Source organism: Vanessa tameamea, chromosome 5 (assembly GCF_037043105.1).
Source record: "Vanessa tameamea isolate UH-Manoa-2023 chromosome 5, ilVanTame1 primary haplotype, whole genome shotgun sequence".
Lineage (NCBI taxonomy): Eukaryota > Metazoa > Arthropoda > Insecta > Lepidoptera > Nymphalidae > Vanessa > Vanessa tameamea.
This window is the reverse complement of record NC_087313.1, coordinates 1,897,174-1,923,304: the sequence shown is the minus strand read 5'-3', so window position 1 is coordinate 1,923,304 and position 26,131 is coordinate 1,897,174. Positions and strand designations below refer to the sequence as shown.

The following is a 26,131-nucleotide window of genomic DNA, read 5'->3' as shown; positions in this document are numbered from 1 at the left end:
GAAGTTTCATGTACAAAAAAGGATCCTTGGACGGACAGCATATAAATTGTCAAAGGCTCGCTTTATAGAGAAAATAGTTTCTCAAAAGCACTTAGCTTTTAAAGGACGTCTTTCTTTTACCGCCGTTTGACTTAAGTTCCTTTCTTTCTCTTTGTATCTTAATCTAGATTTTCAGAAGTACTTTGTCAGATGCAGGTATAATGCTAAGAAGTCGAACATTTTCTCTTTGAAAATCTAATGTTTGTACCTCTATACAATTAATTGCTACCGAATGTCATATTTGTTTTACATGGTGGCAGGGCTTTGTGCAAGCCCGTCTGGGTAGGTACCACCCACTCATCAGTTATTCTGCCGTCAAGCAGATATAACATCTTAGTTCCCAAGGTTGGTGACGCATTGAAGAGGTAAGGTATGCTTAATATTTCTAGATAAAAGTGACAATGGCGGTGATGACCACTTAACATCAGATGGCCCATTTACCGGTCCGCCTACCTACTACATAAAAAGAGACCATATTATTGGGTTTACGAATTTCGGGCTGAAAATATTAATTTTATAGATATTTTTGTTATAGAATTCTTAGTGGTTACCAATAATTATGTATTTTTTTCTTATCGTAGCTGTTGGGTGTTTGTTTTATGTTATTCGGGGATCACATAAAATCGTGGCCACTTTCTCACAGGCCACGTCAGTTTGATGTTTTATCTGATATCGTGAGCTAAAAGAGAGTGCATCTGTGTATGAACGCACACTTGGGCATTTAACGATTTTTTTTCGTTATTGTGAATAACTGCAAACTGTGATATTTGGTCCGTAAGACATAGATAGTTGTCTCACGCACAATAAGATATACGTACTTATACGCTCGAGCGTCCCTCACTCACACTAATGAAAAGCGATAAAAAATTAAACGTAGATGAGCCTTCGTTAGTAAATAGATATAATAATATTGTATTAATCAATATAGATTATGTAATGACTTTCAATTAAATTGTCATGACTTCGCAAGGATCTTCCGATCCTCTTACTCACTTTGTAATGGTAAATATTTTATAAGATGACTTTTAATTCTTTTAATTTGTAATACCTACACAAATTTTAAATTGAATATAGCAAAGATTACGTTTCTCATTTTAATATTTTTTGAGAGCCAATATTTTAGGGCATATTTTACGACATTAGCTTTTAGAAATTAAAGATTTTCTAATTAATATTGTTTTCATAATATTAGTGAAAAAAAAAAAAAAAAAGTTGACGAAGGAAAATAAATAAGACATTCCATTTGTTATGATTTTATTCCGTCTTATTTCATGTTTCACTTAATACTCATAAGATTTTAGTAACGGTAAGATAACATAGCAGTTTTCAAAGAAGCGTTCAAAGAATTGATCTTTTAGTTGAACGATTGATACCCAATTGGTTACACAAATACACGAAAATTACGAATACACAACGCAACAAATACAATTTACGTAAAAATAACAAATAATTTAATAAGAATATTATACATTTAAATTATCATAACAATTTACAATTTAAACATTTGTATTTTATTTATTCCAAAATCAAATATTAATTGTATATTCTGAATTTAGTTATGAATTTGGAATCAGCAATTACAGAACGTTAAAATAATTTACATGAATCAAGATTTCTCAAAGGTAAATACAGAAAATTTGACACTTAAACTTGGATCAGTAACTTTGCGATAATACAGTCTTTAGGTCCTAAACTATATACAATGACGTCATTCAAAATGACTTTAGGGCAAGAACATTTTAGTATTTGATTTTTAATATTGATGTCACGAACTTTTTAAACGATGAAGTTTAAAATTAACTCAACAATGTTTCGTAGCTTCGTAAATCCATTTATAATGGAGATGACAATATTTACAACGGGAGAGTTAAATATACGCACATTATGATGTCACGATAATCAATACACCTATGAACCTTAAAATGTTAATGTTATGGTTCAAATTAAATACATCTATTTACAAGGATTTATACGATATTCACAACTATGTTTTGTTCAGTGACCATATTACTTTGCGTCCATATCACAACATTCACTTTACACATAATTGTAAATATCTTCCATTTCTCATACATTCATTTCTGACATCGCTGCTTGGGGGACCCTCGATTTCTGGGAGAAGTGCTGAGACGGCGGAGAAGAAGAAGGAACCGAACCGTTCCCTGGTGTTTGCGACTGTCCCGTCTGGGCCTGAACATCGGGTAAATTTCCGCTACTCACGAACGTAGCATTCTTCGGTAACGTCATACAATTCGACGCATTGCATATCTGATTCTGATAACTGAATCCCACTTTTCTCGGTAATGTCGTGCACTGACCTCTGTTCGTTGGACTGGATTTCTGCATCAGATTCGACATTTGAATCCCCGTGTGACAGACATTCGGACAGTTTGAGCTCGTGAAATGTGGCACGCGGTTTGTCATAGCGATTATCGCGTTCTTATCTTGGTGATCGATGTCGACAATCGTGCTGGAACTTTGAGAATGTCCCACAAAATAATGGGGATGTTTCGAAGATACGCTATCAAAAGTTGCGTTATGATTTCTCTTCTGCTGTTGTAATGCTTTCACTTGCAATCTGGTTTTATCTCTTTGATAATATACTCCGGCAAATATAAGAACATTCAAGATTAATAGGGAACATCCAATAGCAATTGTGACACTCAATGCTGTCGAGTAGGCCGTGTAACCAGCCACCTCTAAATTGGAAACGTCTTGAGAATGAGAATTATTGGTCTGACTTTGAGTGACAAGTGAGTCGGGTCGGGGTGACATGACGCTGATGCAAGTGGTTACGTAAGTTTCTATCGTAGTAGACGCTATATCGAGACTGACGTTGTAAGGTCTTCGATAAAGCTCCAATGTTGGATCATAGTAGTTAGCACGGGTGAGCGGATCAGGGCGCACTAAACCGTCGTACAATTCCGGGTCATTGTGGTTCCGAAATAGGTTGTGTTTCGCGACAACGTCCTTCATCCCGGCCCGATGGATTTCCGGGATTAGCCGAAGCCACACGGACAGCTGGTGGGCTCGGTAATGGTTTTTCATGCGTGGCTTCATCCCTGCAATTGAATTTTCGGTTAAGGCAATTTTGGTTAAAACAATGTTTTTTTACCTTTTAAAATACCTTATTTGAATCAATCGCTTGGGAAACTTTTCAATTAAAATTTTAATAACGTGAATACATTGTTGAAGTTCGTTAATAAACAGGAGTATTAAACGGAAGTCGAAATGCCAATAATATTAATTAATGTCACCGATGTGTTTGAATATTAAAGTCATCATTTAACTGAGCTGACGTTATTTAGTAATTGCATTCGACGCATCAATTTACGATATTAATATTTATTTATGCGAGCGTGACCATCGTTAATACAACGCATAATGCAATATTTTATAATGGGGTTTGATTTAAATAACATTTGCGAATCGTGACATGTTATTGTGGTGTATTTTATCGTGAATTAAGAATCATCCGTTAATTTACATGAGCAATTCGGTGACATTGAATTGATAGTTTACAATTAACCTCATTATAAATATTTTCTATTTGTTAGATTAACCTTAAACTAAATTACATTTTTTTAAATCTAAGCAATGTTTTGTTTATAATGATAGAATAATCATTAACTTATTCCAAGAAATTAAACCTCATACAAATTTTGTCAGCACAAAATATCCTCAATATTAGGAGACTTAAATTATACGAGTATATTAAAACTTCAAGTATTAAACCAACAATACTGTGATACAGTATAATAAAGGCTGTGTAATCCAGCTATCATGAATAAACTTACCAATTTCTAAATACTTTTGATGTAACGTGTCATACTCATCCCAGAAGATGCTCTTAAATTTATTCCGTTCTCTTGATATTGGCAGTACAGCTTCCTGTTTTTGGGCTTCATTCGGGTTTCTAAAAGGAAAAAAATCCTTAAATAAATGTTATTCAGATAAATTAAGAAATGATCAAATAACTTCCTTATAATTCGAAGCTGTCTTAATTGAATCAAGCGAAATCAAAATTGAGTATTGAGCAATGTAGGAATAATAAATTATAAAAATATTATTTATAGTATAAAGCTGTTTATAATACGAATATATTGAAACATTTTAGCTCATGTTTCATTAATATGACGTTATTTCGCCCTGAAAAGCCTTTCAGTTCAAAGGAAGTTTAAGACAAAATACTAAAATACCACATGTCCAATATTTCACCATCAAAATTCAAAATCGTGCAGGCAACAGTTGTGTGTAAGCACCGAGTGACCGACGATATAAATTACATTATATTAGAGGCGAGAATGCGGTGAACCAACCTTTACACAGAGGGAGGCTGTGGCATGCCTACACGGTAGACTGGCTATTAGGATTATGACAATATTTATCTAAAAATATTCATCGTTTTACTAAAAATACCTTATGCATGAAATTAATTTTAATACCAGATAACGGTAACAATTTTACTTGGTGGTAGGGCTTTGTGCGAGCCTGTCTGGGTAGGTACCATCCACTCATCAGATATTCTACCGCCAAATAACAGTACTCTGTATTGTTGTGTTCCGGTTAGAAGGGTGAGTGAGCCAGTGTAATCACAGGTACAAGGGACATAACATCTTAGTTCCCAAGGTTGGTGGCGCATAGGTGATGTAAGGAATGGTTAATATTTCTTACAGCGCCTTTGTCTATGGGCGGTGGTGACCACTTACCATCAGGTGGTCCATATGCTCGTCCGCCAACTAATGGCATAAAAAAAAAATGTTTTTTTTTATTTTTATTAGAATGATCGCTGTTTTTATTATAACGCAGTTTTTCCGAGAACGGAATTCGTACACTTTAAATGAAAATTCAGGTATATGTTATATTCTGTGGAAGAATTTTTGGAACTAATATACTTTATTCTCTGCGCTGAGTGAAATTTCAGAGGATTTTTTTTTTGCTTAAACATTTAGGATTGACTGTATTTGTATATTCAAATTTTAATACGTAATTATTTGTGTTTATTTATAAATTAAACAACATATTTTTTGTATAGATAGGTGGACTGACAAATGGGCCACCTAATGGTAAGTGGTCACCACCACCTATAGACATCAGCGCTTAAAAATATTAATCATTTGGATTGTGGATATCCACAATGCGCCACCAACCTAGGGAGCTAATGTTATGTCCTTAGTGCCTGTAGTTACACTGGCTCACTCACCCTTCAAATCGGAACACAACAATACATATTGCTGCTTGGGGGTATAATTTATGATGAATGGTTGGTAAATATGTGCAAAGTTTGTGTAGCTTCACATATTTGCAAAATAAAAAAAAACATTATTCATTTCTCAAGAAATAACAAAAGAATTGAGCCATTATAATAAACTTCGTTACTTATAAAATAAAATCTCAGTTACCAAACGAGATAAAATCCGAAGACTAGTTTCTTCGGTATTATTTTAGCTTATTCATCTGAAGGAAATTTTCTGTACCATCTGCTGAGTAAATCGTACTTCGATAATCAGCAGTCTATTAGAAAATTGGTCTATTCAGTGCACTTTTCAGTCTGTATTTTGCCATACTTATACGACGCTTCGAGAAATGAGTGTTTAAATATTTTACAGTTAAAAGCGTCACTGTATATGGAAAATGCATCTTACCTCGTTAAGGAGAAGATTCGGACTTTATTGCGATATGTTAATTATGAATGTTAGTTATTGAATAATCTCAAAACCACTACAAAACTTAGAGGTAAATATGTTTAAAATAATAACTTGTTGACTTCCAGGCAGGATATATAACATGCATATATAACTGTATTTAACTAACATAACTGTATTTTTAGATGTTGAAAAAGAATAACTACTGAGTTTCTTGACGGTTCTTCTCAGTAGAATCTACATTCCGAACCGATGGTAGCTTTACTTAACACAGTATAATAATTTATTAAAGTTTTTCACGTTTCAAGATGTGTTAGAACGCGTGCATCTCTATCGATGATTGCGTGTTCAAATTGTGGCAGCAACACTGAATGTTCCTTATTTAAATTTAGAATTCATCTCGTGATCAGGAAGGAAGGATGTGAAGGAAAACATCGTGAGGAAACCCTTATAAGTGTCTAATTATAAAAAATTAAACGGCAATCAACCCGTATTGGAGCATCGTGGTAGATTTAACTCGTTCTTCTCGAGGGGTAAGGATACCTTAGCCCAACAGTGGGACGTCTACATTAAATAAATCAGAAATTCTAGGTCTTATAACTAAGAGCATTTACGACAAAAAATTACAGTAAAATTTCAATGGCAATAAAAATGTAAGAAAACACGTGAACGCTATACTTCTCATTATATTGGAAAGCGGAAATATCTTTGTGTTTATCAGACAATACATTCACAATTAGCGTTATTGAAATTGCATACATCTTGGGCACATTTCGCTATTGTTCCTTTGTGTGTCACTAGTTTCATTTTTATTATTTTCTTGCACACAGGAAGACTATTGTCTCTTTGTCTTTTAACGTGAAAACTGCTTCGTTGGCGTTTCATTTGTTCTATAATTCAAGTTTTTTCGTTTCAGATTAAGAAACCAGTGGGATCAACTTTTATTTATAGAATTTCACTTTTTAATTATATATTTATTGAAATCATTTATAATTAAAAATGTTCCATATTTGAAACTGTGTGTGATATACATGTAATAAAATATACTGAAGACAGTACTTACCCAGTCCTTACGAAATTAGCCATGTAAAGTATAAACGCTTCAGATAATGCAATTTCAGATTTTGTATAATTTTTGGGGAAATGACCGAGTCCTTCTACTAATGGTGCTCCAAATAAATACGGTAGTTCTTCTCCATGTACGGAACCCATGCGCTAAAATTTAAGTAACATTATTAGCAGCTGAGTTAAATATCATTGTATCATAATGATGCCGATGCTTAATATTGATATGATATGTAATTTATTTTGCTTTAAAAATAATATTAAAATAAATTAATAAATATATATTCCATAAAATAAATACCGATAAAAATGTACTCATATGAATTCAAAGCATTGTTATTTTATTTCAGTCCATATAGATGACTTGTTAAAATATTTCAATGAAATGTTATTAATATTCTGTAACAAAACTCATTGAACTATTTCAATCAAACTAAAATAGCAGATTCAATCATTCCAATTCACGTTTCATTGGGCAACGAAAATACGCATTGTCGAATAATCATAGGGAAAATCGGTCAATTCTTTTTCAAACAAACAAATATATTGTAAAGCAATAGAACGATCGAACATAATATTGTCTTAAATCAAAGAATAGTTTTTACTCAAGGAACAATTGAATATAATAATCATGAACCGTTTATGTACATTTTTTCTTGTCCCAGTATTATCGTAACATCTAATTTTAGATAAATTAATATGAAAATGCATTAAAATGTTATTGACGTTAGAGATTAGCATTTTGATTATTAAAATAAATATAAATTATCTATGGTACATGAAATACTTACTTGAGGATAATCTCCGTCTTTAGTTTGGTAGTCGAAGACATAGAAGAATGTATTTGGACCAGTTCCTACAGAACTTTTACTGACACTTAAAAAATCTCCCGTCTGCACCAGTGGAGCCACATACTGTGCATCGGATAACGCCAACACTGCCGCGTCTCGAGTATTGATTGGATGCTGTTGAAGAGATTTCAGAATAAGAGCTAATTTTAATACCAAATTTTTTTCGATGCCGAGAATTGTTAAAGTGTGTAAGTAGATTACTTGTTCTGTACAAGAAATAATGTTTCCTAGAAAACGACTTTGAGGAGATTTATTTGTGTAGAATTTGAACCCTTTAATACGGCACAGTTGTTTTGAATCGAAATACGATCCGAAAAGCATCGAATCTAATCTTCAGAGCTAGATTGGTGCCAAATGACTTTTGTTTCGCAGTTCAACGCGCTTCGATATAAATTGTATTAAGAATAAAATTGTATCAATCCCGTTAGATCTAAATTATCTATTTATTACCAATATTTGTTTATTTTATTTGTGTCGAAGATTATTTAGACGTTATTTTTTTTAATGATGCTCGTGACGTCAGATATAGCAATAACGTTTCTGATTTATATGCTTGCGGTGATTTGATAACATCTTATGTCCAGATGTCTCACTAAAACTATCTTTATTACAATTTACTGCCAAAGTCCTATTACTTCGATTTAAAAAGGCTTGATCTCGGTTTATTTTTCCAATCACGTATGTAAGTAATGTGAAGCCGATAGAAATACTCTGATCAAGAAAATAATACGACATGAAAGGGATTGGCAATCTATGCTCTGACGGGATTTATTGTAGTGCGTAATAAGAAAAATATATATAAGGGTGAGACTTCACCTGAACTGTCCGCTCCCAATCTGTGTATTCGTTGACAATAGTGAAGAATATTTCACTCAAGTGATATGTGTAAGCATTTCTCACATAAGTCCTGAAATATTATAAGAATGAGAGCAAAGTTTATTCAGTTCTATTTCTACAGAAATGAAAACATTTAACATTATGAGCCTTATTATTTCTCGATGATTCGTACATTATCGAAAGCTATGAAATCCCTTAAATTGCGTAAACTCCAATTTGCTATATAAACACCCTTACCTTATTATTCTATCCCGCCTCTCACCCTCGAATCCGTTTTGTATGTCTTGAGCCGAGAATTTCCAGAGAGCTTCGCTCGTTACCACTCCGAATAGTAGATCATATTTATTTTGCCCGCCCCTTATCCCGAAAATCCTATCTCCGCTCCTTTTGTCCGCCTTGATATTGTTGACACCGGATACGCTGGTAAATCCTTGGAGGTCGTTCGGTATGAAGAATGTGAGCAGTTCTTTCGCATAGTCAGTCTTTACTACAACACCATCAACCGACGGACCAAACGCTGTGAGGTAGCTTGGTGTACTTATTTCAGCTGACATTAGTTCTTGAAGAGGAACTTCTCTAAGGCAGTCTACAATTAGCTCGTGATCCTTGACAACGTCTTCAGGGAGAGTGCAATTGGACTGCTTGGCTAGTTGGACGGAATAACTAACGGGATCTTCTACGAGCGCCCATGAGCTCAGCGCTGAGCCTGATAACAAGATTGCTCTATGGAAAAGACCTAAAAGAAAACATAACATTTGATTGTGCTTTTGAATTTGGATACAAAATATTTAGATATTTTTTTACTAAAAGATTTACTTACCGGGCATAACCGTTGGTGAGATCATTAAGAAGTTAATACAAGCTGCTCCTGAACCATGTCCAAGCATTGTCACATTGCCAGGATCTCCACCAAATAAAGCAATATTCTGCTGAACCCAATGTAGTGCTGCTATTTGGTCCATTAAACCATAGTTTGCTACTCTCGCTTTCATATGCGGTATGGGATTTGCGTTAAGAAAACCTGTGAAAATATTCTTTTAGCTTAAGTTGATAAATTTAATATTTAGAAAATACCATTTTACATAATTATTAACATGATTTGCTTTCTCGTATTATATACAGCATGTCCCAGAAATCAACGTCATGCCGGCATTGGGCGATAGGCCAATTGATGAGGGTTATCAGAGAAATAAGAAAAACAATCTTTATAAATAATTTTAAAAAAAATATTGGCTTTTTAAAAAAAATCGAGAAATTGACATCCTGTGACAGTCTTTTAAGCTTTGTGACCACGAATCTTGACCATCGAATAACCGTTTTATAAATTGTAATCTAAAGTCGATACAAAAATGCCTCAATATATCATAGGAGAGAGATATATATATTCGATAGATGTATTTTATAAAATACAACAAAAATTCTAAGATTTTTACGGCTTGCCCAACTCCTTGGAAAAGTTTTTGCGGATAAGTTCGATTCTTGATATCATACGGGTGCCTACTGTTGATGCTCGTTTTGCTAAATAGGTTTATTACAATTTACTGTTACGGTTCCTGCTATTAATAGGCTTCTAGTTTACTCCATCGAAACAACTAATTCTTGCCCAATACTATTTATTTTTAATTTGTTAACTTATTTGTTATCTGAAAATTATTTCAAACTAACATTAAATTCTTGATGAAAAATTAAGTACGAACTGTTACTCGGTTTTATTTTTCTTTAGCTCCAATCTAATTATGCACAGCTCTTGTATGATGGCTTCGTCACGTTTCACTTTACTTAATTAAACATTTCTTGTAGCGCTTTACTATTACAAAATAAATATAACGCGCACATGGAATATGCAGTCCTATTTCTAATACGTAGAGTACATTTTAGTTTGACTTTGAAGTATATTTTACAATTTTAATGAATTCATTTTCGCGGCAATTTTGAGTACGTGTGCATTTAGGGTGTCACATCCTCTGGGTTCTGAATGACCTGATTACTATTAAATATAAATTTGGATCTCATGGTCGTTGAATAAAATATGTTAATAATATCATCACGCTGAAATATTGTCTAGTTAACCTAACAAGGGCACTCGCTACATTCTATTACGAGAGGAGATAAAATTTGATTATGTTCATTTTTCGACTAATGAGTAAAATTGAGTAATAATTTGGACTTAACGCGATAATATTTTATGTTTTTAGTATTGATCTGATGATATATCGCTTGATAGCATTCCGAAGGTTACAAAGAAACTCTACCGATCGAGCTATTCAACAAATTCAATCAAAATAAAAATTGGTAAATTTTGACCGAACATGATATTAATAATTTTTAATGTTTATCGTATCGAAATAGTAATTTATAGTATTTGCTGTTTTCCATTTTAAAGCTGACTTGGTGTTACGAACATTTAAAAAATAAATATTTGAAACAAAGAATGTTGAGAACACACTTTGAAATGAAGTATACAGAAGACCGCAAACTTTCAGAACATGTTTAGCTTACCCAATATTCCGAGACGATAGTTGATTGTGATGACCACAAGGCCCGCATAGCTCGCCAGAACGGCGCCATCGTACACGTTGCCCGAATTCCACTCGAACGATTCACCGTGGATGAATATCACCACAGGGTATTTAGCTTGAAGTGTTGGACCAACTGTAAGAGGCAATTATTTCAAGTTTCTTGGCAGCTTGCAAAACATAAGATCTTAATGAAGATATTCTGTGGAGTTAATTAAACGTTCGTTTCCAAAATAGTAAGTGTTTCGTTTTATCCGTGTCTTTATGATGTGAATGATAATGGTAAACAACATACGTATCAAAAGGTATTCGTATACATACATATACATATTTTTATATAACTTATACATATCGTAAGATATTAATCTCCAATATTGTACAGAATTACATGGGGGTTTCTGATTATAATGCCATCTCATATACTAAAATTTATTCGCGTTAATTTTAAACGAGATGTCTCAGTAGCTAGAATACGTGTTTTTGAAAATACTACGATACTTTAAAATTGAAGCACATATACAGTAAAGAACGTAATCTTTCCAAGTATAAACAGAGAGACAGTTTATAAATTGCATCCAATAAGTTACCTGGGTTCAGTTGAAAACTGTCTGTATCTAGCCTATAAAATAGAAGCAACCGTTCGATAAAGTATCACACTTTAAGGCAAAACGCGACCCAGATAAAAGTCAATGTCTTTGAGTCTGTTGTCAGCGAAGGTAGGCTTTGTTTACGCTATCAGCGTTTCGCATGACAGATTCGAAGCGTTCCAGATAAATTCCTTCTTTGGACACAATCCAAGGCGATGAAATATGTTTCTATCATTGAATACGAATGAAAGCGCTTATATTGTTTAAGAAAATAAAGCTGGATTAATATTATGTGACAACGTGCTGGGAAGTATTATTCGTATTTATGATGGTTAGGTATTTTGTCTGTGGAGTTGGTTATTTTGGTAAAGTAAGAATAATCCTACAAAGACCGATTGAAATTTTATTTCTGTTTATGAAATCAGCCGTTTAAGTAAAGTTGCAATAATCCTATTTCAAGTGGATTACTAGTGTAAATATAATCGTAAAATTCTAAATACCGTTAGATTATAATCTATCTCGCGCAATTGTAAACTGTCGAAAGATTGTGAACGGTTATTTAACTTAAAATAAAACATACAGTTTCGATAGTTCATAATATTTCGGTTAGGTTAGTTTAGAGTTTATATAATTCAATTAAAATTTACTTCGATAGATGATAAACTACCGAAAAATAATTCGCTAAATTGTAAGTAGTGTGGTACGGTTTACAATATTTCGATGGTTAACAATCTCACGAGATAGATTATAATCTAACAGTACCTACAATTTCACGGTAGCATGTATATAGTTGTCCGTAATTTGAACCTTTTTTTATTTCAACTGAAACAAATATAAATCATTATTTATCCCACGTCAATATATCAATTAAACAAAATGTATTTAAAAAAATATATCGCAGCCGAAAAGTAAATACCGTTATATGTTCTGATAAATGTACAATTGAAGCGAAAACACTAAATCATGCGGAGTATCGTCGATAAAATTTTCAACAAAAAAATATACAAAACATATTTTCGAATGAACTATCCGATAGGTATAAGCTTTCAAGTCAATAAAAAGTTTATTACGACCGGCCCTGGTTCACGGAATATAAAATTTCAGTAAATTCAATATGGTGCAAAAAAAATATAACACTGTTCAAAGGTGATTACTTTTGAATATGTTACGGATACATGTTTGTAAAAACTGTTTAGCGCTGTTTTGTTTATGAGGCCCTGGTACTATTTTTTTAGTTTAATCTAAATTTTTTTGTATTTGTTACTGAAACAAAATATATTTATAGAAGAGCATTTTTTTTTTAAATTACAAAAACAAATATGTACGAATACTCGTATACACAAAAATTAGTGACAAGAATGATACCAGTATTACCCCATAGCAATCCCGATTATCTGATCGAAAAACAAACCAGCTCCCTGTCCTATGGAAATCTTAAGTATTTCTTACATTTTAAATAATTAAAAATATTTGTGTTTCGTAGTGGTAAAAAAATACCTCTTTTTATCTCTGTTTCTTTCCTCTACCTGCCTTGCCTGGAAGAGATCGCTGTTTTAACGATGATATGTGCATCTTTCTTAAACGTGACTAATCTATGTGTTTATTGGTGTACAATAAAGATTATTTTGATTTAATAAAAAAAAAAAAACCTAATCTACCCTAGTCCTTACAAAAATCCTACACAGAACACTTTAAAACAGAGTAACTAGTAATAATAAAATGGTATAATAACTGCTCAGCCAGAACCCAGAACAATGCTCGTTAATACTGTCAATATAAATAAAGTTTTAAAAATAATTCGTGCTATAAGAGACAAAAAAAAATAGGTCTCAATAGCGAAGCAGAATAAACATTCGCTACAGCGTGGGACTCCTGCCCTACTTAAAGATATTTTCAAGCAAAACATTGGGACGTAAAATTGTGAATTCCGCAGTCGCTATGCGGTTGTCCAACTCTATTCTCTGAAAATATCCTTTATTCTCTCAACTATTTATCTACAGTGGTTCTACTTTCAAAAACTTTTCTACGAGGTCGTTAACCTCGGATTCGACGCGCATAATATATATGACAATAGTAGGTCAATCTTATCGTTTGTGTATTTCATTAAAATGATAATTGGGTCAAAATTAACAATATTTTTTCATATATTTTTATTTACTGCAAGTTCTTTTCGATAGAATAGACTCCATAATATCACAGCTATATAACATAATCTTATGATTATGAGTCTTAAAAACTTAAGTGATAAATACTTTGACTTGAAATATATTTTATTTTTAGACGTTGCTTCCTCTAGATCATAAAATTAGAATTTAATTAGTGTTATTGTGATTTCGTATTATAATTTTAGCTTCATATGTCTCTCTCGTAATCTTCCTCTATGTCCATTATAGGATAAGCGAGCAATTTAACGTATTATCTCAATATTGATATTTATACTGCCTCTGATATTGTACAGTGGTTTAGTGTCGTAGTCTTCTAAATAACAAAAGACTAAATGTATTAAATTCACTAGACAAAATGTAATCGTGTAAATAATAATGTGTTTTGTTGTAATTAAACTTGGTTTAACTTGGGGTTCTCATAGTAAGTTGGCGAGTAGACAGGGTTCTGCGGTATTCACGCTCCAAAAAAATAGAATGCTAACTGATGTGGATACAGCGTGTTCTATCGACAATTATTTTACAATGTGTATGTATTTCTGCTTTGTTTTTATGGCTAGCTAATATCAAGTGACCCTGAAAAAGTCGGCAACTGAGTTGGTCTAGCGCTGACGTAATTACTAGCGACAGGTGCTCGAAGAGTAAAATATATTGGGTTCTTCTATAGAAAATTTCTAACCAGCTCTGAGTTTGGAAATCGGTTTTGCTTTCGATATCGTGCATCGGACACACATATTTTTAGTATTGAACCAAGTTCGAACCCACAAGTTTTGGTAATTCGGTAATAATAATTTCAACTCATTTCAGTCAGAATCTCTGATCAAATTTAACTCATTTGGTAATTAAAGCTGATAATGCGATTGGTGACCAACGAGCAAGTTTCGGAAGTATTTGTTTAGCTTTACGTCAGAATTTTAAAATACAAACAGTTTTAATCTTGACTTTAAAAAAATTAAATACTTTTAAATTGCGGTACAGCCTATAATACCGACAGTTTCTGTCATAGCAGCGGAAATATATCAAGCCGTTTCATTTAAAAGAAAATACTTTTGTCTACATTATTATGGAAGATATTATAATGCTCCTGCACTCTATTCACAAATAATGTAAAAACGTACATCTTCCATAATTGGTTGTGTACAAAAGCACTCTAACTCAGGCACGAAATGTGGGTCACGTGACGTGACGTGATATGTTCCACATTTACATGCAGATGAGTCTCGGCGAGTCACACTTGTAGTTTACGTTCCCCGCACATCACTATATTAAATTTCACTGACTGACTCGTGTGGTTTTGACACTACATTATTCACATGAAATTTCCTACTTCGACCACGAATATCTTATTAGTTTTCTGGTTTAGACAGGCTGTAATGAAAATTAATTGACGTCAAATAATTTGTTTCGTAATATCATAAGTTTCATAAATTATTATGGAACTATGAAAATTAATACATATTACATTAACGGCCTGTAAATTTCCCACAGCTGGGCTAAGGCCTCCTCTCCCTTTGAGGAGAAGGTTTGGAGCATATCCCACCACGGGCTGGTGGAATACACATGTGGCAGAATATCGTTGAAATTAGACACATGCAGGTTTCGTCACGATGTTTTCCTTCACCGCCGAGCACGAGATGAATTATAAACACAAATTAAGCACATGGAAATTCAGTGGTGCCTGCCTGGGTTTGAACCCGAAATCATCGGTTACGATGAACGCGTTCTAACCACTGGGCCATCTCGGCTCTTAATTATACACATTAAAAGTTTCAAATCATTGATTCATCAATTATTCTATAGCAAAACGTCAGTTATGTTGTTATGATACTGTTTATACTTTTGCAATGCTAATGTCTATGGGTGACCAATAGCAATGACTCTTTAAAAAGTGAAGTAGACAACATGAAAACAAAGCTGTGTCACTATTATTACCCACGGATAATATTAGTGTATTAATTTATTTAAACTTCATTGTTGACCACTAGAAAATAGTACAGAAAAAGCTTAGAATTATGTTATCTGTAGTAGGGCTAATTAGCCATTAATTCATAGTATGATTTATCGTTACGAGTTGCGTTTCATAAAGTTGTCCATTGATACCGAGGCTTCGGTTTAAGTGGCTTAAGTGACATCAGTCGTTGGAGATTTTTCCTCGATCATGAATCACCAAGTGGAATGGCACTGTTTTCGAAAAAAAAAATAAGAAAAGCTATTACAGTAAGCAACACCATTCATCAACAAAAGTACCCATGAATCGATACTTAATAATAAATGTTATATAATGATTAATTATTAATTCGAGACATATTTTAGTATACTCCAAGGATAAATTGTTGACAATATAGATTACTCATATGTATTTTTTCATAATATATGTATTTCTACGAGCTATTGTTGTCAGAAATCAATGAATTAATATTTAAGACTGGCTTAGAATAGTGAGAATCGAGATGGCCTAGTGCCTAGCTTAATTTGTATTTATAATTCATCTCGTGCTCAGTAGTGAAGGAAACCATCGTGAGGAAACCTGCATGTGTCTAATTTCAACGAAATTCCTTCTCAAAGGGAGAGGAGGCCTTAGCCCAGCAGTGGGAAATTTACAGGCTGTTAATGTATATATGTAATGTTAGAATAGTGGAATCAGATCGAAATCATCTTCTAAAAAGAACGAGAGATCGGAAATGGAAACTACTGTCCATAGATATTAGCGTAGCGTACTCTTCAAATCGTGTAAAGTAAAATGTTACGTCCCTTGTATCTGTAATTATACTAATTCACTCACCCTTCCAACCCGAACACAACCATGCTAAGTATTGCTGCTTGCAGTTGAATAAATGATGACTAGGTGGTACCTATCCCGTTGGGATTGCACAAGGCCCTACAACCAAGTATATAAAAGGAAAGTATTTTTATTTTTTAAATTGATATCATGTTCGATACACCGTCATCCCTTTCCAATTCCGCAAAATGAAAACATTTTATCTCCTCATTTCTGTTCATCGCGTTAATTAGCGCTTGTTTATTAAGTGTGCTTCATAATGACTTTCATGTTCGGTTCAAATTTCGATTGATCTAATTTTGTTTGTTAATAATCGAAACTGTTTATTTTGTTGCCATGCTAAGAGCTACAGAGCTTAATTTGTTTCGTCCGCATTTGAGTGAAATCTAATTCTATTTATAAATTTTCATTGATGAAAGATATTTGGCGTGATTTTTTTTTTTTTAATTCAATTATAGCTTATCAGTCAAGGCTTTTGACAAACGATGGGATATCTAATAAATATATATATTTATATAAAATACACTAGGAGTTTTAGATTGCCTCATTGGTCTAATAGGTAGATAAGGCCACAAATCCTGAGGTCCTTGGCGCTAACCTAAGTCGAGCCAATAAAAAAATTTTTAGTAACAGTCTGGAATCTAAATATTGAAAGTGTGTACATTCCCATGCCTCGGAAAGCACGTCAAGCCATTGGCCTTGCGGCTGAACTCTTTCCAGACGTGTTACATTTGTCCTACCATCGGATTATGCGAGTGAGGGAATAGATAGAGCATATGTTTTTGTGCACACTTGTGCACTGTTATATATCCTGCGTATTTGCTTCTCTTGAGATTGCCTACCGTGGCCCAAATCGCTGAGGACTACATCATATTAACAGTTTCATGAATTACACAAAAAGTTTTTGAATATATTCAAGAATAAACAATAGAATCCTATTGTTCGTCTGGCTATTAAAATTAGATTGACATTTACTGTCAATATTTTGGTCGACTCATAAACCAATCATTTGACGCAAAAAAAAAAAAATGAAAGCACACAATATAGACGATAAAAACACGTGGAACTAGTGCTTGTTAACTGTCAGGCATAATATATTGTGTAAATTTAATTGTATTTGATGTACATATATTTGTACTTCAAATGTTGAAATCATTACTGATATTCTGCCGTTCCTTTTCGGAAAAATCTGCATTTAATATAATTCTCTAATAACACGATTCAAAAGTGCTTACCCACTGAAATCAAGTGTATTTTGTATGTATTTTAATAATGACAATGGATACAGTAGGAATTAAATAAATATTAACGAATCAGTTTTAGAATATTATATAGATGATATTTTCGGTGGCTGTTCATACTAAAAAAAAATATTTTTAAAAAAATTTCGTCAGTCACATTGTTCGTCAACATTTAAGTTCCCAATGTCGGTGGCCTCTTAACATCAAGCGGACCTCTTAAAATTCGACAGACCTATTTTAAAGAAAAATATAAATAAAAATAATAATTTATCTAAAGTCAAAGATTCGTTTGAAATGTCTAAATCAATTGACAGATTAAACGTGCCTTTATGAAAGTTAACACATCAATAAATATGTTAAGTTTGAGTAGAAATAAATAATGTTACGTCAAAACCACCCCAGTCAGTAAAATTTAATATTGTGATGTGCTAGCAACGTAAACTAAAAGTGTGACGCACCATAACTCATCTGCATTTAAATTTGGAGTATATCAAAGTCACGTGACCCGCATTACGAACTTGAGTTAAGTGATTCGGTACCGAAGCAATTATGGAAATGGGTAGACCATTTTCTTAAAGTATCTATTGTTTTGCTAACATATTTGAAATGATAATTTTTTTTTTTACTTCTACAATACAATAATTCATTTATATTTTATGTCCTCCTATATAATATTAATAAGTTGACTAAGCGAAACAAATAAATCACGTAAAAATTTTAAATGATAATCTATATTTATAATTTTTATTCTTTAGTGTTCTAAAGAACGTTAAACGTACTTGACAAGTCAGAATTTAGTATGCACTGTACTATAACCATACGCTTGAACATAATCGTACCTATTTTACTACTCTGCCGATGTAGCGCTGTCTAAAATGGAACGCGCTTGTCTAGGAGATGTCAATACTGACGAAACTTCATTATACAGATTCTGAACACCTTTTTCTATTAGTTGCAGATCTGCTAAATGTAACTTTTTTTCATAAAATCATTGTGATAAAAGGAATGCTTAATAAAACCATCCTAGAAAAGATCGCATCCATTGTAAACTCTGATTAAAATTTTTCGTCTTGAAACGACCGATGGCTGTGGTTTTCAATAGTCTATTGACATCAAGTATTAAAATTTACTGCAGATAAATCACAATGGAATCCCCTTTCATTAAAGCGTTAGACCAGAATTCATTTATTGGTTCGCTTGTTCAAGAAATATGGTTCAAGCTATTGTTTTGTTTGAATTTTACTTCATGTGAATATTCAGCACAGTATTTTGGAAATCTACGTTAAATAGGTCAGCTAGTTATTTTTTGTAACATTTTCAAAAATGAATTTTCGATATTCAAATAAGGAAAATGCGTTGTCTTTTTTATGTAGTACAGATAATCCAACTACTGGAAGTTTTATTAATTAATGTTGTTTAGGGGGGTGATAAGTTAAATTCTGTCTTCGTCCTTCGAATATCAAATCATTGATGAGTGAAATAGATAGAATACTTTTAATTTAAAATTGTCTGTATAGGTAAGGTCGTTAGATTCTGCTGACCTCAATTCGAACTTTACTTTTTCGTCATACAAAAAATCATCTGATACACCATATTTCCAAAACTTTGCAAATGTTAACGAGCAACACTTTTGAATCACGAATATTAATTAATTAATAATTATAACAAGATGTTTTCGATATCCAAAAAAAATAATAAATACAGTGCAAAATGGATTCGTAGGGATAATGTACGTGACAGTAAAATATATCTATGATAGCTGATATTTGGATCAGCTAGGCCATCTTCTCAAAGACTTATTACATACAAAATATAACTAGTAAAGCTTTGTAAACGCTCGTCTGGGTAGATGCCATCCACACTTCACTTTATTCTACAGCCAAACGGAAATACAAAGTATGGATATGTTCCAGTTTAAAGCCAGTGTTCCAGTGATTAAGGGCCGAGGCGTGTAACATCTTTAATCCTATGTCTGGCGTTTTGACGGTATGGCTATAATTGGTTTATATTTGTTACAAAGCCAGGGCTTTTGTGTGAAGGTAACAATTTACTTGGCTTTTGTTTCATACTCAAATAAATCATATTAAATGAAAGCAAAAGCAAAGGTATATATAATCTACGATTTGACGAATATATAAACAAAAGTCAATTAACAATGTATCCTTTATATAATTCATTATATTTGTGTAGGAACACACGTTTCCATGTCAGCTTCAGGAATATATAATAATGAAATATACTCATAATATGCAGAATGAAATATTATTACATCGAAATTCAAGCTACGGAATTGCATAGTCGTTGCATTTTGTAATTTATGAAAGAGAATTGGACTTTTGGTTGAGTAAAATATAATAAAAGTTGTATTATTTGTTTCGTTGTGACAATTATGAATGGTAGAATAATTTTCAAGAAAAAACTACATATTAAAAAAAACATTTTAAAAGAGAACATAACAGAAATTTGTAATACATTTCTGAAAGACGAAGTTAAGAAATTTCAAATTTCTCTTCGAAGAATAGTTTCTGAATTATTAGTATATCGTGAAACTTGATCGGTAGCTAATTCTTTCTCATTGAACTACTTGAATATGTATAATAGAATAACTCAATGCAAATTTAAAGCAATGACGTTTTATGATTTGGCTAAAATGTAATTTGAGGTTATACAAAATGCGAAGTTAAATGCAATTTCAAAGCAAATCTTCAAAGGGTAATAGAAATGCTGCTATTGTTACAAAGTTCTTGACCGAATTTTGATGTACATCAAGATTTATTAAGCCATTAAAATTGTAATTTGAAATAATTTTACGAGGAAATTTGTCGGAATATTATTTACAACTAAAAATATTTTTTTGTTATTTTTTCCTTCTAACTCAACATCTAATCTTAATATAATTAATGCGAAAGTAGCTCTGTCTGTCTGTGCTGAACTCCAAGGAAAGACATACTATGATACTTTTATATGTCTAACACTTGACAAACAACCTCTAAAACAACTTATCAAAAATATTCTTATAAAGATCGAAGTTGAACTCTTAGAATACATGACAACTTTGGGTGTAAGCTTCCAATCACCTATTTGGAATTAAATGGGTATAGATGCCGATAAAGTCACTTTAACGTTACACCTGCTGTGATCATTTACAACGTGAACCCTTACATTTTAAATCCTATTCTTCCATTTGACCTAACATTCGCAAAATATCCAACTCAGTTGAGTAAGATGTTTCTATTTCCAAGATAACACTATGCGCCATTTGTGAAAATGTATTGAATACATTTGTGCGTATTCCCGATATCAAGTGTTCGAGGTTGTGTTCAGGTTCGTTCAGCTAAAATATATATGTAAAAGCATATCGGAAACATGGAACGTGAACGTAGATAAGCATCGTCATCATTGTAGTTCCAGGCACATTTTCTTTTGTATTTTATTATTTGACGCTACTAAGAGCTGTTCCAATAGCTGAATTCGAATATTTCAAATATTTATTTTAAAAAAAATTAACATGGAATAAATTGAATTTAATAAAGTCTAAATAATTTAATTCGATTGCTATTAATTCGATGCTCGTAATAACACCAGCTCCGCAGAAATTGTAGTTGTTCATTTTACAATTTTAAATTAATAGCTTGTATCATTTTAATTAAAGAAAAACGTAAGATATGTTCGTATTTCCATAGAAATGACAATTGTGTAAGCTTAATAAAAAAGAGCTATATTTAAATAGAACTAGTCGGTTTTCTGTATGGAATTAGGTCTTCTTTTGTCATAGAGAGTTTCCGTATTGCTTTATAAACTTTAATGAAGAATATGTAATATACGGCGATCCTATTGAAATTCGTCCCTTTATTAGAATTGTGTTTTGTAAATAATATTATATGGAAAATTGTTATTACCTTGAACTGGTGTATAAATATTCATGTATAGACAGTCTTCGCTTTGATTTTTTAATCTAGGCAATAACCGCCTCAAGTACTCAAGTCTTCCTTTCGGCATCCTTTCAAGAGTGACAGTCTCGTTCGAGATGTCGGGTAATCGTTGCGGACAGGCTGGTCCCATTTGGTCGACTGTCTTCACATCATCCCACGGCGCTGGCGCCCGAGTTGGGGCAAACCTTTATAATCATCAATAAATAAATTTGTTTTGTATGTGATTTACAAGTAATCTTTAGGTTTAATACTTTAAAATCACAACGTGAAAATAAAAAAGTTATTTTTATAAATATTCTATTCTAATTATTTTAAATCTTTATTTATTGTATGAACGTCGTAATCTGCCTTTGATCTTGTAAATGGTAAATTAATCAATTCTCTATATGAACTGTTATGATAATAATTTATGTATGACTCGATACTATGTTATAATATAAATCTATAGCCAAATATTCAATTCGCATTCTATAGTTTCAAGACCCTCAACCATAAATTATTCCCAATCTAATTGAATTGCTAAACTATTGGATTTGTCATAATATTCACTAGATGCTATATATTTTGTTAAAGTTTGACAATGAAATTCGGGCAAATGAACTCTTCAAAACCACTTAACTGAATTCAACGTAAAACTTAAACTCTTGGAGTATTTCGTCCAAATTATCTAAATACGATCGAAAACAAAATTACTTTATCGTATTTAGTTTGAAGTTATTTATACTTTGTAGAATAAAATATGTATACGGAAAGTTCTAGAAAATAATAATAATGGTTAACGTAAAGTTTTTATTTCACATGATACGATGTTTTAATTTAATGTTAAATGTTAGTATTTTCAACTGTCATACCTATTAGATCCTGTAGGAGGCGTTGCGTACGGAACACCTAAATATGCTTCTACTGGTTTTAAATATTTATGTTGATCCATAGGAAGTATTACTCCTTGCAATTTACCGTATCTTGTACCTATAATTCTGGTCCTTAGCATAGAATTCCTACCACCACTAAAACTGTTTCCACTCGAATTCACACTTAGCAGTAACACTAATAGTACCACTAATGTAAATCTCTCCAGAGATTCTAATTTGCATTTTCGCTTCACTACGCTCTTCTGTTGAATTTTTAACAAATTGTTCACTCTTATCAACGGATACTGTTTTATTGAATTGCAGATGTGTAATGGCAATTTATTGATGGCCATGGTCTTCGTATATCACCTCTGCGAATACATTTCCTAATTTGTCTATATTAATTTTCATTGCATGGTTGTTTTGATCATGTTAGGAGCCGTAGTCCATTGTCCAGCTGACTCGCTGAAGTTGTCTTTTATTATACCTGTAACAAAGGAATAGTTGTAATTGTATTCAAGTCCAATTAATTCAAATCTGTCAAGAGTATCGAGTTTAATCCCGCTTTAATCTCGAGTTTCATCCATCCTATAACTTATCTGACAAGTTTATAAACTAATGAAATTTATTCGAAGTAAACAAAGTCGGAGATAATATAAATTGGACTAGTATTCATTCACGAAAGAATAATAAATAGCACTTATAATAAATAAATAAAAATAAAAAGCCTTAAATTTCTTTCTTAATTATAAAAAATTACAATGAAAACAAAATGAAAACAAAACAAAACAAAGTGAAAACAAAATATTTTTAAGTGTATTCTTATTATCTAATTATTTTAAAAATATAAATAAATATATATATATATATATATATATATATATATATATATATATAATTTTTATTTCGTCTCGAAGGTGAAGGCCTCCTCCAGAATTCGCCATTGGTCTCTATCGTAAGCTACATTCATCCAGTGTTTTCCAGCCACTTGCACTACGTTGCACTATGTTGTCAGCCCACCGTGCCACTGGTCTTCCTCTTTCTCTTATACCTATGGGTCCGGACCAGGAAGTCAATCTTTTTGTCCATCTATTGTCAGTAATTCTAGATATACTTAATCGATGCTAATTTATTTATTTTCTTATTTGTTTGTTTCAATCTCTCATTTAACAATCACACAAGTGTAATATCTTACACACTATCACCTATAAAGATCAAGTAACAAGATGATCGACCAATCTTAAAAAGAGAGGAGGACAATTTTGTGGGAAGGTTTTCAAGCTGATTCCAATACGCAGCTCATTGCGGGTTGGTCGATACACATGGCAGAGTTTTATTGAAATAAGATACATTCAGGTTTCATCACGATGTTTTCCAACACTGCCGAGATGAGATGTATTGTAAACACATTTTAGACATATTGGAATCATTATATATATATTATTAATTGCTCAGTTTTCGTCCCACTTGGTGACTTATTTTTATTGATCGATTCATAATATTACAATTAAAATATAAAATATAATGTTTTTACTGACTAACTGGCTTCTGACGAAAAAACGCAAAAAAACATTTAGAGATCTTTAAATCAGCGCACGAGTAGTTAATTAAAATATATTTTTGTAAGAACGTATATTTCATATTATAAAAAGGTGAGAAATACAAAGTATAAACATTATCATTAAACAAATAAATTTTCATTTAACATAATATTGTATCACATAAAATTTCATTATAATAATAAAAAAATATCATCCTCTAAATATAATACAAAAAAAAAAATGTAAATTAAAAGTTGTGTTTTGTTTATTATATTTTACGCGTGAATTTTAAAGAGAAAGGTTCTAAAAACCGGATATAACGTTCGGGGCTACACGCTCGTTACTGTAAATTTATTATGATAAAAATGTATTCATTCTTCGTAAAAAATTGAGGCTAAAATGATATTATGATGTGAGATTTTCCTTGAAAACACACGTAGTGCTTTAAAAGAACCATTTTATTATCATTACTTGATAAGTAATGTTTGATCCGTTAAGTTGTTTCCTACTTGGTAACCTGCGTGCTTCTCTGGGCGTGCAAGGAGTTATTAAACAGCCGTTAATCGCTGTCTCGGTTTTATTGTGAACAGGGATTTGGAGAATTATACTAAATAGGTATTCTAAATGCTTCAGTATATAAAATTTATTTACATAGAAATTATTAAAATTAAAGCTGTAAATATATACAAAATAAAAATTAAAAATAGTTACTGTACAAATTACGTACTGTCAACGCATCTAGTGTCCCAAACTAGCGCCCGACCTCGTTCCCAAGGAGCCAATGTCAGTGCATCTGGTCTCCTACCGTCACGAGGATGTCCTCGTGATGTAACTCGTTATGTAACAGGGCTCAATAAGAGCGGGAACGTCCATTGAGGAAATTCAAAATTTTAACGAAATTCATCGAAGTTACTCTACTTATATATAATCAACAGAAGTCGTTCACTAACCGGACTAAAAAGTATCCTATTTAAAAATATCCAGACCACAAACTATATGCAAAGCAACATATTAATTCCTCGCATCGTTGCTGAGTGAAATAAGGACACGCCAACACATACTTTCATATTTATAATAGAAATTCAGAACGGAAGGATATTAATAGTATGTAAAATACTATTTAAGATAAAAATCAAAGATATGCATATCATTCTCAATATCCGTATAAATGTTTGACATGCTTTCATTTCCGTCCCATTGTTGTTTTCGATGTGTAACTTTAGTGTACTGGTTATGATTTATGAATCACCAGCGTGTAAATTTTCGACGTCCTTTAAGATTAATCGGTTTTTTATTCGCTTTGCCCCAAAGTCTCAGACGATTGCGTGAATTACCTTACGAATTTGGTCTTTGTTCCGCAAAATCAGCTTGAAATACGTCATGATCCTTCACATTCCCAAACGTTCACATTAGATCAGTTCACTTATCAACTAAATATTAGCTTATGCTATAGCCGTGATATTGTTTCCTTTGGCAAACTATAATTACGTGAAAATAAAATAAACACTCATGCGGGCGTGGATGCGTTTGTGTTCACGCTTAGGTCGCAGCCAATAAATAAACTGCGAACAAGCGTGAAACGCGTAAACAGGCGTGAAAATTACCCACCCGCTTTCGCATTCGAGAATAAAAACACTACAAACTCAATTTAATCCCATACATATGTACGTACTCACGCACACAAAGAAACGGAATTTGAAAAATAGAATCGAATCTTTAGACCACAAAACAGACAAACGAGTTGAATAATCGATACTCTTATATTATTTCAAACTAGCGAAATATACCTTAGTAAAAAGTTAATAGAAATAAGTCAATAGTTCCTGAGATGACTTCCTATATACGATCAAACAAATTTATCTCTTTGTAATATTAGTATATATGTTACTGTAAAAGCTCGAACTACGGTAAATCTTAAGATTTTCCAGTAAAACCTAAGATTTACCGATTATGAATGGTAAATGTCCATAAAACTTTGGGATTCGAACTTTTACCATCATTCACTTGGTAAATCTTAGGATTTACATATTAGTTTAAGTTAGGTTAGAAGGGTAAAAGTCCGAAAAAGTCGTCCTTTTATAATAA

The 26,131-nt window shown here is 32.3% G+C and overlaps 1 protein-coding gene across 1 annotated transcript; it reads right to left on the bottom strand.

The window, feature by feature from the left end:
• Nucleotides 1–1,589: 1,589 nt before the first annotated feature.
• Nucleotides 1,590–22,896, bottom strand: LOC113392574 (neuroligin-4, Y-linked-like). Its single transcript, XM_026629073.2, has 10 exons — nucleotides 22,506–22,896; nucleotides 21,622–21,839; nucleotides 10,937–11,089; nucleotides 9,258–9,458; nucleotides 8,675–9,173; nucleotides 8,417–8,507; nucleotides 7,541–7,714; nucleotides 6,748–6,899; nucleotides 3,837–3,955; nucleotides 1,590–3,101 (listed from the first exon to the last, which is right to left on the bottom strand). The coding sequence occupies exons 1-10, from the start codon at nucleotides 22,856–22,858 to the stop codon at nucleotides 2,107–2,109; spliced, it is 2,955 nt and encodes a 984-aa protein (XP_026484858.1). The 5' UTR covers nucleotides 22,859–22,896; the 3' UTR covers nucleotides 1,590–2,106.
• Between the last annotated feature and the right edge of the window lie 3,235 nt (nucleotides 22,897–26,131).

Coding starts and splice junctions, on each gene's coding strand:
- LOC113392574 (XM_026629073.2), bottom strand. CDS start 22,858: ATGGCCATCAATAAATTGCCATTACACATCTGCAATTCAATAAAACAG. Junction 21,840..22,505: donor CCTCCTACAGGATCTAATAG/GTATGACAGTTG, acceptor ATGATTATAAAG/GTTTGCCCCAACTCGGGCGC. Junction 9,174..9,257: donor CTCACCAACGGTTATGCCCG/GTAAGTAAATCT, acceptor GTTTTCTTTTAG/GTCTTTTCCATAGAGCAATC.